The 14438-nt window shown below is 46.1% G+C and overlaps 1 protein-coding gene across 1 annotated transcript; it reads left to right on the top strand.

Moving 5' to 3' along the window:
• Positions 1-1109: 1109 nt before the first annotated feature.
• Positions 1110-12016, top strand: erlin2 (ER lipid raft associated 2). Its single transcript, XM_076025469.1, has 13 exons — positions 1110-1210; positions 2552-2659; positions 3618-3699; positions 4213-4259; positions 4354-4415; positions 4632-4757; positions 5407-5480; positions 5963-6021; positions 8706-8797; positions 8896-8985; positions 9528-9607; positions 10301-11057; positions 11105-12016. The coding sequence occupies exons 2-12, from the start codon at positions 2553-2555 to the stop codon at positions 10478-10480; spliced, it is 999 nt and encodes a 332-aa protein (XP_075881584.1). The 5' UTR covers positions 1110-1210; position 2552; the 3' UTR covers positions 10481-11057; positions 11105-12016.
• The last annotated feature ends 2422 nt before the right edge of the window (positions 12017-14438 follow it).

The following is a 14438-nucleotide window of genomic DNA, read 5'->3' as shown; positions in this document are numbered from 1 at the left end:
CTGGAGGTAAAACAAATCAACCGTTTGAGTTTGTCAGAGAGAGAAACTGGAGGAATGTCAAACGTTCTTGCAGACAGATGTCCTGTCAACAGAAATTTATCATGCAGGCAGAGAAACTGCGCTGGAGGCTTTCAGAAGGTTTAATCAAGGATAAGCGATGATGGTGATGCTGCAGAAAAACAAAGGCCCATTTAAAACTGTCGGGCCGGTTCAACGAATTACTGCTGGTCTCTGTCGCTACCTGCTGGTCTCAATATGAACAGCAAGTGGGCCTGAATTTGTTCACTAAGGAGGACCTTATAAACCTGTCGGTAGTGCAACAGAAGACACAATTATAGGTCAGATTCTCTGGTTTGTGTCTAGAGAAGAGAACAATTCTGACCTGCTTTTTCCAACATGGTGGCATAAGTAGACCCCTCTGTACTTGTATTGCATTTTGCATTTAAGCAAATTACACACACAGTTATTACTGATTTTAAGGGACTTTATCTTACCACATTTCTGCCACATTCCCCTGCACATTTTACACACTGGGGATTTAAACCTGGTTGTACAGCATTTTATAAACTAAAAAGAGAACTGGGTAAAGCGGAAAATTAGGTATCAAGTTTTTTTTTAGTTTTTTTTTAAGAACTCCCACAAAGTGACATATTAAAAATATGATCCTGAATGTTCTGTAGTAAACATTCTTTGGCTGCTATGAATATAAACAGCAGGGGGGAGATGGGTAACTACTGTGTAAGGACTTCCGAAATTAAAACGAGGATGGAAGGTATTCATTCTATAAAAAAAAACCCAATAAAAAAAACAAACAAAAAAATATAATATGTATATAATAAATGAATAATGCAATTTCTTCTATGGATAAAATAGGAGAAATTGTATTTTTTTTTAATTTTTTTTTTTTACGATGTACCTTACCATTTAATATAACCACACATTTTGATGTGTCTTTTTACTTATCTTAATAAACAAGTAAATAAAAAACTGGGTGAAACCTCTTCATTTAAAAGCTGCTGTTCATAAACCACCCACGAGACGGTGGTGATGTAGCGTTTCAGAATAGTCCAACAAAGAAGAAGAAGAAGAAGAAGAAGAAGAAGAAGAAGAGAGGGGGAGGAGGAGGAGGAAGAGCAGGAAGAGAAGTGCGGAAGCGGGTGCCTGAGGTGCCCGTAGCTGCTGTTGTTGTCCTACTGAATTAAAAGCACAGGTAAGAGCTTGCAGAGTGGAGACAACACGACGCCTGACCTATTTTTCCCCCAGACAAATTTCACCCTGCCGCTGGCCATTCTAATTTAATACGACAACACCGTTGAAACCGCCGTCACTGCTGCTGCATTGGCAGATTAGCAAAGGCAGCATCACCACTTGGCCCGATACGGAGATTCCTTTGAGGTGATTCCTTCGAAACGTCCCAGCGGTGACTGGCTGGTGAGGTGGAAATTATTCTGTGCTTACCAACCTGATAACTTTGTGAACTATCTTCCTTTAGCGCAGCGGCCAATTCAGGAACTTTGCTACCAGTTAGCATGGTGACCAAAGTCCCTTTAGCTTTTCTTGAACATTTTCGGTTTCGTCCCCGGAGTTTAGAACTAATGGTATGATTTGGCTATACAGTGACACCACAAGAATGTTTGTCCTCTTCTCTTTAATTCGGCTAAAATTATATAGACCTGTGAGCATAAAAACTTTATCTTAGCTGGTCGGCACAGATGGAGTGGCTTCATTTTCATTATTATTACACATTGATATGTATTTCCCATAGATGTGTAACATTAGAGATCCCTAAATCAACAAGTTAGGGTGTTAAATGCTTCTTCTTCTTCTTTTTTTTTTCTTCTTTTTTTTAATTATTATCACACTTTAGTTTTGCACTGATTTGCCTTTCTGTTATCTCTGAAGTGCTCTTGTAACTAAAATGAACATCTTGAGTCCAGGAATTAAAAAAATATACGTTTTGCCCATCTATGAAAACAGAACTAGCAGTGTGTATGCTAAACATTCTTGTAATAATTTTAAGATTGTCATTTAATTCAATTTTTTTTTTAAATAACATTTTCAAATGTTTTCCCCGCACAGGTTTATGAGCTCAGTCAAAAACAGGAAGTTGTCGTTACACCTTAAAATAAGGAAGTGTACAGCTGCTTAATACCAAAATTAAACTTGTTTAGTTGAAACAAACTTTAATGGTGTAAACACTCCTGTGAAGCTCAGTCAGAAGCTGAGTCAAACTTAAACGGACCTTTTCCCACCCACCTCATACCTAATACTAGCAAATTAACGGCAGGTTGTGTGTTAGCCCCCAATCCTCTTTAAGGTTGGCAAGGTCACCCGCTCCCAGATGATGCCCTGGCTAAGCCTGAGCCCCGAGCAGATAAGGACTCCAGTTACTACGGCGACGCATTACCATTACTGTTGTCGCTCCACACACACACACACACACACACACACACACACACATACACAGCGCCTCGGCACTGAGGAGGACCTCAGAGAAAAGGTGCTGCTGATTTTCACATGCTGTGTCGCTGTCATCCTGTCTGCCGGCCAGGATGGCTCAGTGGGGGGCCGTGTTCTCCATCATTGCCGCTCTGGGAGGCGCCGCGCTCTTAGCCTCCGTGCACAAGATCGACGAGGGCCACACCGGAGTTTACTACAGGTGAGACGGCAACACGCATACACACACACACAGGCCCGCTGCCAATACGTCCGTGTTGTAACGGTGTGAAGAAAAAAAAGAAGTGTCTGCACCAAAGGTTTTAGCACAGCTTCACTCTCTCGCTGTGTAAACACGTCTGTGAGTAGCAAGAGTGAAACATGAGTCAGAGCCCTCAGGGAGAGTTTGTCCTCATCACTGCAAAGTAAACACTGGGCTTTATGTTGCTTCAATAAGAGGAAGAAAACTGAGTCTAAAGGTCCCGGTCGTGCACTTAAAAGTCAGCAGCGTTTCAACTCCGGGACATCCGGTTGTTTTTGGAGTGAAATCAACTGGCAGCATGTGCGATTTGAGCTCAAAAAGCAAAAGCAAAATGAAATTGCAAAACTTGAATCATGAAAACGAAAATAAGACGCTGCTGAGGTGAAAGTTTTGTTCGGCATGGAAATTTAATAACTGAACGTGGATTTTTTTTTTTATGTCCAAAAAACTATCTTCAACAATAGCAAGCCTGCGTAAACTCCAGGTAGCTTACAATGATGCTTTGCAACTCCTGCTGAGAACACCTTGTTGGTGTAGCACCAGCAAGATGTTTGTGGCTGCAGGTGTTAATACACTGCAAGCCACTATGAGACATTCTATGCATGAATTTAAATGTCGGCTGAACTGCTCAGAGAATTGGATAACCATGGCATTGACAAGCATCAAACTTAGCACTGCATGCTATCAGTCCAAGATGTGGATGCAATGGTATAGTAGTCTCCTCTGAGGGCATTGATTGAATACTTACTTTTTTTCACATTGCATTGTGAATGTGTTTGGTCCTTTTATTGTGCCTTTTATATCTTTTGTATGCATTGTCTTGCTCTTATCTGGATCATTTGTGTCTGTAATTAATGTTTTTATTATTTATTATTATTAATAGATTGTGACTCATACTCTGTCTGTGTGAACCATGCAGGGGAGGGGCTCTCCTGACCACCACCAGCAGCCCGGGTTTCCACCTCATGCTGCCATTCATCACCACCTATAAGTCAGTGCAGGTGAGTCAAGTCAAGAAGGTTCTCATTGGTCAGTGCGGTTTGAGATTCCGCCCCCTTCTGGGGCCTCCGTCTGTTAACAGCAAAAAATAAGCAAAAACAAGCAAAAACATTCGCAGGAGGAATTAGAATTAGAATTATGCAACTCTGATGTCAGGAAAAGGACGGGTGAGGCAGGGGTGAGGCAGGGGGAGGACAGGGGAGGGGTCAGTTCAGTTCGGGGGAGGCAGGGGTAAAGCAGAGGGAGTTCTTGGCTCTCTAATTAAGCCAGTGTGATGAACAGATGTTTCGTGTTGCCTTTCGTGATAAAGAGCAGCACTTCCTGGTGCTGGAATCCAGCCAGCGGGTCCATCCAGTCCGAATCCATCTTCCTTTGGTTTCACGCGTTGGATCGAGTGACCCGATCCTGATGGCTTCTCACTCCTCAACGCTGTGTTTGTGCTCTGATGTCAGGCCTGCCGTCATCCGTGGCGATGCATCAAATGTGAAACCGTGTTCTGTTTTTCTGCCCCTCAGACAACGCTGCAGACGGACGAGGTGAAGAATGTACCGTGTGGCACCAGGTAGGAGATCCGTCCTCGTGTTACAAACACACACACACACACCTGCACTCTTGATGGTCTCACATGGTTGATTTTGTGTTTTCTTTCCCCTCAGCGGCGGAGTGATGATCTACTTCGACCGGATTGAAGTGGTGAACTTCCTCGTTCCATCTGCAGGTAACCTCAGCAGTGCCAGAAACATCAGAGTGTGTCGCTGCCACGCCTGGAAACACATCTGGCTGCAGCACAGCTAAACACACCTGTGTGTGTGTGTGTGTGTGTGTGTGTGTGTGTGTGTGTGTGTGTGTGTGTGTGTGTGTGTGTGTGTGTGTGTGTGTGTGTGTGTGTGTGTGTGTGTGTGTGTGTGTGTGTGTGTGTGTCGCCGCCCCGCAGTGTACGACATTGTGAGGAACTTCACGGCCGACTACGACAAGGCTCTGATTTTCAACAAGGTCCACCACGAGCTCAACCAGTTCTGCAGCGTGCACTCGCTGCAGGAGGTCTACATCGGCCTGTTCGGTGAGACCAGACCGCCTTGTTTTGTTTGTTTGTTTATAAACATGCCACACCTGCATGCCTTCCTCTCAAACAGAACCCCCCCGGGTGTATTTCCTTTGCTCGACATTAAATGCTACAGTCTGTAGCACACCTGCAGGACAGGCTTTTATTAGCAAGCATCCGCCTCATAAAAAAAACGCCGGTGTGATGACAAAGATCTTATGCAACCGTGAGCTTCAGTTGCAAAAGCTAAATATTGCAATAAAAAAAGTGGAGATGGAAACAGCTCAACTTGGAAAAGCCTCTCAGACAGGACTGAACGGTTTTGAGGCTCTCATGAGGTGGTTTTTCACACGTGTCCATGTAGAGGTACATCGGAAGAGTGTCATGGAAACACTTTTTTTTTTTGTTGGCATTTACATGTCAGCTGACTTGACGCATGGGGTCACGTGACCAGTTCACTGACCAGTGACCAGCATCTTTTCTGTGGCAGAGACTCACAGGCACTAGCATGCAAACTGAAAGATAGCAAGTGCTGCATATCAGCAGACAGAGAGGGAGTCATGTGACGCTCCGCCCCAGAAGAAACCACACCGCTGGAGCGCCACAAACACACTGATGAAAATCATGCAAGTGAATTTTTCCTCCCGTCTTCCCGTTTGTCTCCCAGACCAAATCGACGAGAACCTGAAGCTGACGCTCCAGAAGGACCTGACGGCCATGGCCCCGGGACTCATCATCCAGGTAGAGACAAGCTGCTGCTGCTGCTGCTGCTGCTGCTGCTGCTCTGCCCACTGCAGACAGCCCATTCAGGATTATGGTCTTCAGGGTCAAAAATAGCAGTTTAAACACCAGAATCACAGTGTTCTGCAGCCTGTTGTTATGGTCCTGCAGCCATGTGAAGCTCCCCCTCCCCCGCACAGGTTTATCCCAACAGTCCCAGCAGAGTTTCTATTAAGCACAACATTATGTCTGACTTTGAGACTGCTTTTGCTCAGAGGGGTGCCAGTTAATTTCCCTCCAATGTTTCCTCCCAGAACTCTGCGTCTCCAGCTGATACAACAGCCGCGTCTCTGTCTGAGAACAATCGCTGCTACAGTGTTGGAATTTGGTGTGAACACCAGGTTCTTTGTCTCGCTACAACCCGATTTGAAAAGCAAAGTCTGAAATTGTCCGCCTCCGAGTTATTTCTGGTATGTTTCTCCCCAATCTGTGCTTGTCCTCAGGCGGTTCGTGTCACCAAACCCAACATCCCGGAGAGCATCCGGCGGAACTATGAGCTCATGTGAGTTTTCTTCCACTTCTTCTTCTTGACTGTGTTTTCACCCCCACGCTGTTTGTCACTGACTGGACAGCTCCTCCTCTCCCTTTCCCACTTTAGTTCTGAGGAAGGTTTTACTCACATAAACAGTCATGTAAAGTCATGGATTCCTCCGAAAAACTCCAATCTGCCTCACGAGCTCCGTTCAGGACCCCAGTTAACAGCTGAACTTGTGCCAACAGTCAGTGCGTTTACATGGCACTAGAGAAATTCGAATTATTGCCTTAGTTCGATTATGATCGGAGAACTCACGTGCATGTAAACACCTTAGTCCGATTCCAATCGGACTATTAACTGGACAATGCGAGTGCGCACGCACCACGCCTCCCTCTCGCGACTCATCACCGCACAACTACGTCGTCTAACAAAACCGACGGCGCGAAACAACCTGGCAAACGCGAATAAGAATGTTGACATGACCGGGGTGATGCTTTCTCTTCTAAAAGAGATGGACATATTAAAATAACGCGCAACGGAGACCTTTTTTTTAAAAAGGTAGCGCAGCAAATGCAGGGCTCCGGCTTTGCGCAGCCCTGAACAAACACGTATTCGTTCGTATTTATATTTCTACCTTTTCGTTCACATTTTTTGTGAGTTAGAAGAATTTTAACTTTGTAAAGCACACCAAAGAGATGTTTTTCTGATTTGTTTTTATTTCGGTAATTTCGCTGTTATTCTGCTGGAAACGGCGTGCAGCGGCACAAGCTTCCTCCACGGTCGGCACTTTAATGAGCGTGTGTATAACTGAAGACACCGTTCCTTTGCAAAACCTGTACACAAACTCTCCCACCAGTCTGATCCGAACCCGAATCCAACAAGAACGAGAGTTTCGGGTCCGTAGCGACGGCACAAAGCGTAGCATCGAAGACATTGTGTTGTTGTAGCCCTCCAACAGCAGACGACGTTCTTGTCTGCCTTTTAAAATCACCATGAGCACAAGAAATAGGGTACACCTTATCTGCTAAGCAAGTAACACGTACATTATGAACTATCGTTCCATATCATAATGATTTAATATGTCAACCGAAAGCAGCTGACCGGCTGAAAAGACTCACTCAGCCTGTGCAGACTGCAGCAACAAGGCTCGTGACTGGAGTTGGGAAATGTCATCACCCCAATTCCACAATATACACAAGTCTGTTTTATACACAAGTCTGTTTTCAAAATATTTTCAGTCGTATTTGTTCAATAATATTGATATACGTGTCGTACGTGTTCCATTAGCTTCCTAACAAGAAGCAGCAGCGTCAGCTGGAGATGATAAACCTTTTGGGTTTCCACGGAAAGGGGGCGGTTGTATTTGGACAGTTTGGGCGCATTTTTTTTTCAGTTCAGTTCTGTGTCCGGGACGTCGGGGTTTGGTACTATTATTGTGGGAGGGGGTGGAGGGGGGGGTCAATCACAGGGTTATCGCCGAAGTGCAGCGCAGGCACGGCCTCCTGGTGGCCAGAGTTTTAACTACAAAGAATGGGAATAAAAAACAACCTAAAAAAAAACAACCTTTCAGTGTCTCTTAGTTCTCTGCTCTCCTGCTGAGCTGCTGTCCAGTTGTGATCAGAATGCAGAGTCACAGCTTCTGCACTTTGCACAGCCAACGTGTCAAGAAATAGTACATGGTAAATGGACTGCACTTATAAAGCGCTTTCTCCAGCACCTCTCGGTACCCCAAAGCACTTTACAAAGGCCTCTCATTCACCCATTCACACACATTCACACACCAATGGGTTGCTGCTGCCATGCAAGGTGCTGCCTCACCCCATTGGGAGCAATTTAGGGTCACATGTCTTTCCCAAAGACACAACAACAGACTAGGATGGAGCGGGATTTGAACCGCCAACCTTTCGGTCATTGGACAACCCGCTCTTCCTCCTGAGCCACAGTCGCCCTAAGAAAGTCAGACGTCACTCTCCTGAGTGCTGTGACTCAGGGCAAAGTGACTCGGTTGGAATTTCTCACATTGGGAAATTTGTGGAGAAACCACGAGGACTCTGACTGTCGGCTGACGAGGCATTGACGCTACTGTCCATCCATCCATCTTCTCCCTCTCACCGAGCACTGGGTTGTATTTTCCCGGCTTCTCCAGGGTTTTTCCAGGACCCTCTCTCCCTGGCTGATGGTTCTTTCGATCTCTTTGGTCTCTTTGTCTTTCCTGAGAGATTTTTCAAATCGCTCCTTCACCTCCTGCCACCTCTTGGGGTCTTTGATCTGCCGCCTCGACCTCTTGTTAAATAAACTGCAAGCGTTGCGAGAAAGAAAATGAAAAATAAATAAATAAATAAACCCCTCCTGTCTGTAATCATCAGCCCATTGTTCAATTTGCAAGAGGGAAACATCCTGGTGCAGGACGGGAACCTGCTGTGATCTTTATCTCCTGCTGTTGTGATCTTTATTTGAACACGCCAGTTCAATCAGACAGGAAGGAAATTTTTCCCAGCCAAATGATCAACACTTTCTTCACACTCATCATCATCATCATCATCATCACATGACAAATTTCAACAAACAAAATCTCCCCGTCTTTCTTCATCGTCCTGATATAATTTCGAGAAGCTGCTCCAGTTCTGGGATTCATTGATCAGTTTTTCTGTTGTAATAATAATAAAAATAATAATAATAATAATGGTAATAATAATTTTGTGCGTCTGCAGGGAGAGCGAGAAGACCAAGCTGCTGATCTCCCAGCAGACCCAGAAGGTGGTGGAGAAGGAGGCGGAGACGGAGCGTATCAAGGCCGTCATTGGTGAGACCGCTGGCTGACAGTCGGCTGTGGTTGCGTCGTCCAATGTTGTGTTTGTATTGTATGTATTTTTTTTTCATTTTTTTTTTTTATGCCCACAGAGGCGGAGAAGGTGGCGCAGGTGGCCGAAATCAAGTTTGGCCAGAAGGTGATGGAGAAGGAGACGGAGAAGAGAATCTCAGCCATTGAAGGTTTGCCGGAGAGAAAAATACACACAAAACAACAAAATACTTCATTGCATGTTGGAGCCCTGCATGACATCTACTGCCCAGCGTGTGAGATTCAGAGCCACTAGTGGTAGTGAAGTGCACTGCAGATAAATATGTAGATAGAAACTATAAAGTATAGTATAAAAGTACAGTATAAAATACAAATAACATTAAAGTAAAGTAAAATAATCCATCATTCACGAGATGCCACTTTAAATCCAGCTGTTAAAGTAACTATGAAGGGCTTCCTCACAGAGAGCTGAAGATGTTTCCAGACATCATCGTAATTTCCACTAAGCGCTGCTAATAGCCAGCGTGTGCCCCCCCCCCCCCCCCCCCCCCCCGCGCGGAGCCAGAGTCTAAACTCTATCCGTGACTGGTTTCCTCTTTTTGTTCAACAGTTTGTTCTGGTATCTTTCTTTGTCCCCCCCCCCCCCCACACACACACACACACACACACACACACACACACACACACACACACACACACTAAACCGCGGTTCTCCTGCTCTGACTCGGTGCAGACGGAGCCTTCCTGGCGCGGCAGAAGGCCAAAGCCGACGCCGAGTTCTACACGGCGCAGCGAACCGCCGAGGCCAACAAGGTGAGAGGCCACAGGGCCCCGCGTATCCTGAGAGCTTTATCAGAGTTTATCCTGGACTGCAGCATCGCACAGGTTGATTACACCTCACCAGAAGCTTCCTGGAAACTGTGTATTTAGCCCTCTGTTTACAGCCGCCTGCTAATAGTGAGCATTTGTGGGAACTTCCACAACAAAACTAGAAGGAGGTGTCAGAGGGTGGAGCCAACACCTGGCCTTAGGGTGTGGTCACCAACATGGGAGGGGGACCAGTGCCCTTTGTGATGTCACAAACGTTGACTGACACAGATGGGTAAAATTTAGAAATTGCGAAAAAAGGGAAAATGTTGCAGAATTAGATTACGATTGCACGTCGCAAGTACAGAGCAACAAAATGATGCAGTTAGTTTGTGCAGATGAATAACTGAGCTGTTGCTGTAAAGTGCAGGTATGAAATAATGAAAAATTAATGATATGTATCAGCATAAGTATGTAGAGACTGTAACAGGCTGAAAATATACACATCAGATTTCTGAGTTTAGTAATATACGGTGATTTTGTTGTTTGCGATATGGACAGTGATGCAAGGAAGAAAAATGACAGTAGTTTAGTGAACTGGTCCAGTTGAGCTCCTGCTGAGGTGGAGGGATGGGGGACCTTGGACTGGAAGAGGGTCTTTGTTCCTCTCTAACGTCGACTCTCTCTCCACCTGCACAGCTCAAGCTGACGCCAGAGTACCTGCAGCTCATGAAGTACAAGGCCATCGCAGCCAACAGCAAGATCTACTTCGGCAACGAGATCCCCCACATGTTCGTGGACTCGGCCTCGGCCGGGGGCTCCATCAAGAACTCGGCCGCCGTGGACATTCTGGCCGAGAAGACCCTGGACCTGGAGTAGCCCCGCTAGGACCGTCCCCCACAGCACCGCCAGGACCAGAGTGGACGGAGGACAGTCCGCCGGAAGGGGCGGAGCCTGGACGGAGGGCTGGCTGAACGGCCACCACCCCCCTCCCCACCTCTGGCCCCAGAACAGCTCTGTTGACCAGGGCCCGTGTTCCTCAAACATCAGATTAAACTTTGAAAAACTGTTGTCACCGCAGAAGACCCGAGTTTATTTATGAAGAGAAGATGGGCCAGGCGGGTAGCAGGACTGACAGCAGAACAGCAGCGCCACCTGGGGATGAACGATAAGCTCCAGCTGCCGTTTAGCCAAAACTATTTGTTCCATTTGATTTAATTGTGAAGTAATGATGGTTGTAATCAGTTGTAATCAGATTTCACCGTGTTATCGTTTAACTGTGACATTTGCCGGCTCCGAGGGACGTTAGCGCACCCGTTTTGATGAGCTCCCTGTAGCAGTAGTTTCAATTTCAATGTATTTATTTTTCAATAGGACGGTGTACAATGTACAGCAAACCCATGTTGCAGGGATGTGATTGTACCCAATATCAGACAGGGCCTGATTTCCATTGGGGGTCCCCATGCCAGTGTTCTAGGCACAGTACCTTTGAAAGGAGCTCAGCCACAACAGTAAAGAGCAACAGTAATAAGGCGGTCGTAGTACAATCTAGCACAATGGCAATACACAATCATCAAAATAAGGTAAAGTCCCACTGACTGTCACATTGTGAAGGATGTGACATTTCCCATCGTCCCCTGAGGGAGCGGTGGGCAGCAGCGGTACTGCGCCCAGGAGTCATTGGCTGATCGAACCCTCCAGTTCCAAGCCTGGACACTGAGTGCCAAGCAGGGAGCCGGTGGGGACCTTTTTACAGTCTTTGGTCGGAACCAGCCGGGCCTCGAACCCACAACTTACCAGTCTCAGGGTAGAGCGAGAACAGAACACACAATGAAAAAAAGCAAAGAGAGCAGAAGAACTGGCAGAAGAACAAGCCATAAAAACAGAGAGAGGGGAAAAAAAAGTTTAAAAAAAAACGAGCCGCCATTTGTCTGTGTGTCTGTGACACGTCGGCACAGCAGCCGTGGCAATGGCGCTGAGCCCGATGTTGGAGCGACACAGAATGGGAAATGGTTGTTGAAATTGTGAGTTCTAAATTTGACCTTTTTTGATTTTTTTTCATTCTGGGTGTTTTGGTAAATTCTGAGGCCGACGTGACTGCTGGAGCGCTGCTGTTTTAAGGAGAACAGGGGAAAAGAAGACAAATCATCCAGACAGGTTTTTAATACATCGGGTATTGTGATGAAACCTGTTTTTGTTTTCTCCTTCTGCTCCTCAGTCAGTTTGCACGCCAGTCTGAGCCGCTCGCCTTCACAATGTATGATGAGGGATTTGACAGTATGATGACACTGAAATGATTCTTTTCTTTCTTCTGATAAGGGCTGGTTTTCTTTTCACACTCGACTGGCACAGGCTCAGACAAGCTCTGATGAAACTAGTGGGCCGTGAATTTATCGCCCTTCAAACTTTGAATTATTTATTTTTTTCTCCTCCTGTCCAGAAACTACTGTAAAAATGTCCTTCCACCAGACACCTGGATGGACTGAAAATCATTTCCAGCTGTGCACGGCCGGTCTCCTTGTTCAACATGTAGCACTCTCCATGTCTGTGTGTGTGTGTTGAGGGGGTGTTGTAATCTGTTTCTATTTAGTTTTGTTTGGGGAAAAAAAAAAAAATCCTTTTTGATGTTGCTGCCATTTTCTTTTCTTTCTTTCTTTGTGAAATTTTTGGACACCCCCGGACAGTTTTATAAGAGCCCCGGGTCCTGTGTCTCCCGCTCTGGGATTGATTAGTCAAGCTCACCGAACCACTTTCCCACCGTTCAGACACCCTTGGCGCGTTACACAATTGGGGGGTGGGGGGAATGTTCACGGGCAAATTGCAAGCAACCAGTTTGTCTGTGTGTGTGCGTGCGTGTGTGTGGGTGGCTGAGCTCGGAGGTGTACTGTCTTGCCCAGGCGTCGTCTCTGGGAACCACGCCAGGTCCTCCTGAAGGAGCTAATTGAGTGTGTGTGTCTGTGTGTCTGTGTGTCTGTGTGCGCGTACAGTCTGACGGTTGCTGTGTTTGTCGCCTGGAGAAAAGGTTCCTGCACTGACCTGTGATGCTCGGTCAGGTTTGTAGGTGAACTGCAACAAATTGATTTTCCTTCCTCGATAAAAGTCGAAGCAAAAAAGCGAGCAGGACGGCTTTCACTTGTTTTTAAGGCCTCGATCACGCAGCAGCAGCTCGACACGTTCAGGCCACGAGACACGAAGCAGATGTTTTTTTGTTTTTTTTTAAACTGACCATTTTCTCAACCGCTCTGAAAAAGTCTGTTCCTGCTCTGATGAAGGTCATCAGGCTGAAATGTTACCATGTGGTTTGACATGGCAAAATAAATTGGTGCAATAAGACAGCTGTGCTACCTCGTTGCTTATGGACAGTGGAGTCGCCTCTAAAATTGTGAGCATCTAGATCAGGGCTGTCAGAGTCAAATACACAGCTCGATACAGCTTGATATTTATTGGGAAAAATGTTCCTCCAATGAACCTTTTTATATGGTCCCAAACAAATTTGCTTCAACCTATAAATGGAACAAGCAAAGCTTAATACTGTACATTAAATAACTTTGAATTGCACACATGCAACTAATTTCAACAGTAACATTTTTCCACGTGCTAATAAAAAGGAAAATAGCAATAAACCACTTAAGTTATTATAATATCCTTCAATTTACATCCTGTGCTGATTGAGCAGAGCAGATTCAGAGTACTTTATTAATTCATTCATTCATTCATTTTCCATACCCGCTTAGTCCCGAGCTCAGGGTCACGGGGGTCTGCTGGAGCCTATCCCAGCTGTCATAGGGCGAAGGCAGGGGACACCCTGGACAAGTCGCCAGTTCATCGCAGGGCCACATAGAGACAAACAACCATTCACACTCACATGCACACCTACGGACAATTTAGAGTCTTCAATTGACCTCACATGCATGTTTTTGGAGTGTGGGAGGAAGCCGGAGAACCCGGAGAGAACCCACGCAGACACAGGGAGAACATGCAAACTCCACACAGAAAGGTCCCAGGCCCGGAATCGAACCCACAACCTTCTTGCTGTGAGGCGGCAGCGCTAACCACTGCGCCACCGTGTCGCCACTTTATTAATTCCTTAAGGGCAATTCACAATTTTACACTCACCTTCTCTACAGAGCATTCTGGGATTTGTAGTATTAGCGGTACATGTGCAGTATGATACCGGAGTGCCAGGTCTAGTAGTGATTTTGTATTGCCTCGCGGCCCAAATATAATTACACTGGGGCCAGAACTTGACGCCTATGATCTAGATGGAACCTCTGACAATGACTGAACGTGCTGCAGCACATATGCCAGGCCTTGTGTGGCGCCGTGAGGTCACTCCCTGAAACCGCAGCGGAAGACCTGGAGCATCAGCTGGCATGGTGTGTGTTGTGGAAAAGAGCAAAGCTACTGAGGCAGAAATGCTGAGTGAATAAGTAATTTAATGAACAGAAAATAAAAGATCGGATATCCGAGGCACAAGCAAAGTACAACCAACAGAACAGATGCAACAGGTGCAACAGCTCGAATGAATGCAAGTGCAAGTGCAAAGAGACAAGGAAGATGTAGGTCCTTTATCCCTTGGACTGGGAAGGACGAGGATAAGGAAAGGGGAGGGGAGGATGAGAAGAGACAAAACAACGAATACATCACCCTGGCGGGCGACGAGGAGATAGTCTCGAGAAGACATACAGTGACCTCACCCTGGCGGGCCACGAGGAGAATGTCTCGAGAAGACATACAGTGACCTCACCCTACCCACGGGGAGAATGTCTCGAGAAGACAGACTAACAGATTACACGGGATGCCAAGAATACTTATTTTCCATTACAGTGTGGTATTT

Source organism: Nelusetta ayraudi, unplaced genomic scaffold (assembly GCF_046127955.1).
Source record: "Nelusetta ayraudi isolate G7.1 ecotype Tasmania unplaced genomic scaffold, CSIRO-AGI_Nayr_v1 ptg000018l, whole genome shotgun sequence".
Lineage (NCBI taxonomy): Eukaryota > Metazoa > Chordata > Actinopteri > Tetraodontiformes > Monacanthidae > Nelusetta > Nelusetta ayraudi.
This window is presented reverse-complemented; position numbering and strand designations above follow the sequence as displayed.